The sequence below is a fragment of the Echiichthys vipera genome (assembly GCF_963691815.1).
Source record: "Echiichthys vipera genome assembly, chromosome: 6".
Lineage (NCBI taxonomy): Eukaryota > Metazoa > Chordata > Actinopteri > Perciformes > Trachinidae > Echiichthys > Echiichthys vipera.
This window is the reverse complement of record NC_139831.1, coordinates 17,305,957-17,310,321: the sequence shown is the minus strand read 5'-3', so window position 1 is coordinate 17,310,321 and position 4,365 is coordinate 17,305,957. Positions and strand designations below refer to the sequence as shown.

Here is a 4,365-nt window from a genome sequence, read left to right as displayed (position 1 = left end):
AAATTAAATAATAAAGGTGCACATTGACTTTTTGCATAGGTGTGGCAATAAACTAACGACCCCGTTATTTATAAAAATCCTGCTACTGCCCTGACCTGCCTGAGGAATCCTTTAACTTTTTGTTTTGCTAATAATACCTATGCAATTTTAGCTACTTATTGTGAATACAAGTGTGTTTTTTACTTTTAATAAACGTCTTCCATCACTGAGCCAACTCGTATCTTGATTTACAACCTGGATATCACATGAGCCCTTCGCATCTACTTGCACGCGTGCACAGGCGCGAGCACCTGTAGGCTAAACTGCACGCACACCTTACTTACATGATGGCCTTATCAAAAATGATCCACCGGGGCAGACGGGGTAAATCAGGGTCAATGCCCTCACGTCGCCAAGACGAGCAGGCAAGCAGGTGGGTCTCAGGTAAAAAAAAAACCTTGACGTCATGATGATACTTTTGAACTCCTCGGCAGTAAATCTATAAAGGTGTGTGTAGTCTTACTGCACAGGTAGCTGGACCTTAGACTGGAGTGAAAACAGAGCGCGACAGCCCTCTGGGAATAAACAAGAAAGGCCTAACATGCGCGAGGTAGTTTGATTCACCTTGGTCTACCTGAGAGTCAACCCTACCTGTCGGACCAGGACACCGGTATGTACCCCAACTCACAGTCGGCCAGACACCCGGCTCAGACACTGTCACTGAACAGTCAGTACTTTCCGCCACCGTATGACTTCACCAGTTACCATCACGTCCCGGGGGCCGGTGACCCGTCGACAAGCGCCTGGAACTCCGTCTACGCTCCCCGGGAGGAGTTCCCGTACAGCTTCCAGGGTTCAAGCCCCAGCGCCGGGCAGGTCAGCTTCTCGTCCCCGGAGCTGAGCGGCACGCCCACCGCCGCTGGAGGGGGGTCGTTCACCCCGTACAACTTCATCTCCGGACAGGATCCCTTCAGCTCCAGGAAGAGACCACATGAATCCATCAGACCGGCCGTCTCAGGTGGGACTCATATACACTGGCACCTTGTAGGTTTATTATAGGCTGTGTGGTGTGTGTGGTCTATGATAAACAATCCATGGTAAGATATAATTAGGGAAATTATTATAGGCTGTGTCATTTTAAACTACCTATCCGTATATAAATTCATTAAAACTAGATCAACCTGTAGCTGCATCATTAACATACATCTTTCTTAAATACAATATATAAATGCTTAGTTAAATACTGTATATATCACTGATTATTGTTTGGACACATTTGCTGGTCTATTGGAGCTGATCACAATTCAAATAAATTACAAATAATCTGGTCAATTGTATAACAGGAAATGTGTCACCTAGATAACAAATGCCCTATATAATTAAGGAAGCTCAAACTAGCAACTCTCATGAGATAGAGCGTTCAGTGCAGTCACAAGAAGATAAAGTTTGTGTGCAGATGACAGATATGATAAATCGCATATTCGTTTACAGGAAAAATTTCAACATATACACAGAAAAAAGTCAGACTGTCTGCACACACACACATCCATCAAGCTTTTCGCCTCTCCCTTCCGCCAGCATGGTTTGAGATGTCAATGCAAAGCTAACAGTGGCGGCCGTGAAGTCTGCAGAAATGTCATTCCCCACCCTCTCTGTCCACTGGGTGGGTGCAAACGGGTGACAGCCTGGCAAGATAACACGGCAACTACAGGAAGTCTGCAGAAGTCAAACCGAATCTCTTCTTAAGGCGAACCCTTAGGCCTGTGTGTGCGTGTGTGTGTGTGTGCGTGTGTGTGTGCGCGTGTGTGCGTGTGTGTGTGTGTGTGTGTGTGTGCGTGTGTGCGTGTGTGTGAGTGTGCGTGTGTATGTGTGCGTGTGTGTGTGTGTCTGTGTGTGTGTTGGTCTGCCTCGATCGATGCTGTCACATGGTCAAGATTTCAGATCAATAACTCTCTGACTCACCCTTTCCTAAGACTGTGTGTGAGTGTGTGAACATACATGTCAATGAATAGCTGCCTGTGTAAACACCTATGTAAACACGAATCACAGTGATAAGGAGGACCACTGATGCAACGCAGTGGCGAGTCTTTGCGTTAGTTATAGTTAGCATGATTAATAGAGTTAATGAGACTTTAAGTGGCGCCTGAACTTGAACGCGGAGCCAGACGTCTTTAAATTAGTCATGACCCTGGCTCACAAGTGCATGTGACTCACTGACATTATAATCATGTTTAACACACCCATTGTTTTACATTCACTGAGTCAATCAATCAACCCAACTTTATTTGTTGTTTTACTAAATAAGGGTTATTTTGTGTGATTCAGGAACGAAGACTCGCACTAAGGACAAGTACAGGGTGGTGTACACCGACCAGCAACGCCTGGAACTGGAGAACGAGTTTCAGTTCAATCGCTACATCACCATGAGGAGGAAGACCGAGCTGGCGATGGCACTGAGCCTCTCAGAGAGACAGGTGAGACTGTGAGAGAATTGCACATCTCAGACGAGTCGGTGGGGTATGCACTTTTAGTTAGTTTTCAAGGAAGCAGACAACAAAACATAAGCTGGTTTTGAAGTGAGGTTGTGTCATGGCTGTAGAAGAAGGCTGGGAAACCAAAATAGTCTGAGCTTTGGGGTGTGATGCAATGGAGCTGCGCTGTTGGAGGGTAACAGCAGACATTGCAAGAAATAGATTGATGTTTCGGCTCTGGTGCTGTTTGGTTTCACTCAGTCTGACAGAAATTTCAAATGGATGGCGGATATATACAGCACCAGTCAGAAGTTTGAATACACTTTCCCATGGAAGAGAATGAGAAAGTGTGTCCAAACTTTTGACTAGTATTGTTTAAAAATGTATAAATTGAATACAATATATTACGACCCAAGGCCAATGCGGACGCTCCAATGAAATGAATCAATCACCCCATGCTCTATGATCGGTGCGGCAGCTATTGAGCATCTCGGCAGTCGCAGACCAGATTTTACCGTGTACGTGTCATAACCCCAAGCTCATATTTTTCCAGCCTTCTTCTATAGCCTTGGGTTGTGTGAGGAAATATGCCGTTACCCACATTAATGTAATTCGTCTTCAAAGAAATACAAAGACGAGAAATCGCCACTAACTGCAATGGAGTGTGCATGTGTGTCAAGAAATGGACGTGTGTGCAGCGACCCTTGTTTTTAGTATGAATGCAAAGGAAAAAGTGCCTTTTTAAGGAATGGAATCGAGTTCGATCTGCAGGACTCTTGCTGTCATGAATAGGCTATGGTTAATACTAAGACAGCACACATTAGCAGAAAGTTCTTCAACACAACTATTTGGAGAAACCAGCTTTAAAATAAACAGCACAAAACTCTATAAACCACAATGTTATGTGGCCAAACAAAACATCTCGCCTAAGTAGTGTTAATGGAGCAACCGTCAGTCTCGCTCTCATGATGCTATCATTGTTATTGTTGTTTTTTTCTGACTACTTATTCTGTTTATGGAACCCACAGTTAAGTGCAACAAGTGCAGGAAATTACTAAGTTTACACAGAAGTAGGTGAGGCAGGTCTAGAGAAAGCTAAATCACTGTCACAAGTCATCATCAACTGAACAAAACACACATGAAAACAGACAAAGACCCAAGAGATAAGTTAAAGGAAAGGGAGAACAGAAAATGCATCATCATAGCATAGTTTGTTGCAGGAGCATACTGATACTGAAATCTGAAATCAGAAATCTCTGCTCAGAACGCCATTACTCCACTATATCTTTACACAGAAAACAGCTGTTTGCTACTATATTAATGCTCTGAATATCCAGTTCAGTGCCTTTAACAAAAACATGAATATGTTTGATATATCAGGTGAAGATCTGGTTTCAGAACAGACGTGCCAAAGAGAGGAAGATAAACCGGAAGAAGCTGCAGATCTCGCAGCAGGCCTCAACAACTACACCCACCCCGCCTGCCCTGGGTGGACCCTCCGACACGCACATCACCACCAGCCCCAGCAGCAACATTTTGTCTGATACAATATCAGAGGAATACTAAGTGGATTTCATATGGAAGACTGATACAGCGTGACTATAATGTATGTACATAGTGTTATTTTGTTTTTTTATAAGTTTCCCACAGAACAAATAAAGATGATTCACACAAACATGATGTTATCATGCTGCACCTCCTGCCTTTCACAATGACAAGCACACTACATGTCTGTGGAACTGATCATCTACAGTGGCCATTTGCCCATCACAGGACATTCATGTGTTAATGTAGATCATTTTCAGCACCAAGAGACTGATGTTAATTACAAAGGATCACTGGATAACTTCTTGTCACTTGTCAAACCTGTGTGCCTTCTTTAAAAACAGTTGGTTAACTAACAACGAAAAAGCAT

General features: G+C 43.7%; 1 protein-coding gene across 1 annotated transcript; it reads left to right on the top strand.

Moving 5' to 3' along the window:
• Positions 1–651: 651 nt before the first annotated feature.
• Positions 652–4,016, top strand: LOC310948076 (homeobox protein CHOX-CAD-like; the record flags this gene model as incomplete). Its single annotated transcript, XM_083915083.1, has 3 exons — positions 652–997; positions 2,305–2,453; positions 3,831–4,016. The coding sequence occupies 3 exons, from the start codon at positions 652–654 to the stop codon at positions 4,014–4,016; spliced, it is 681 nt and encodes a 226-aa protein (XP_083771209.1).
• Between the last annotated feature and the right edge of the window lie 349 nt (positions 4,017–4,365).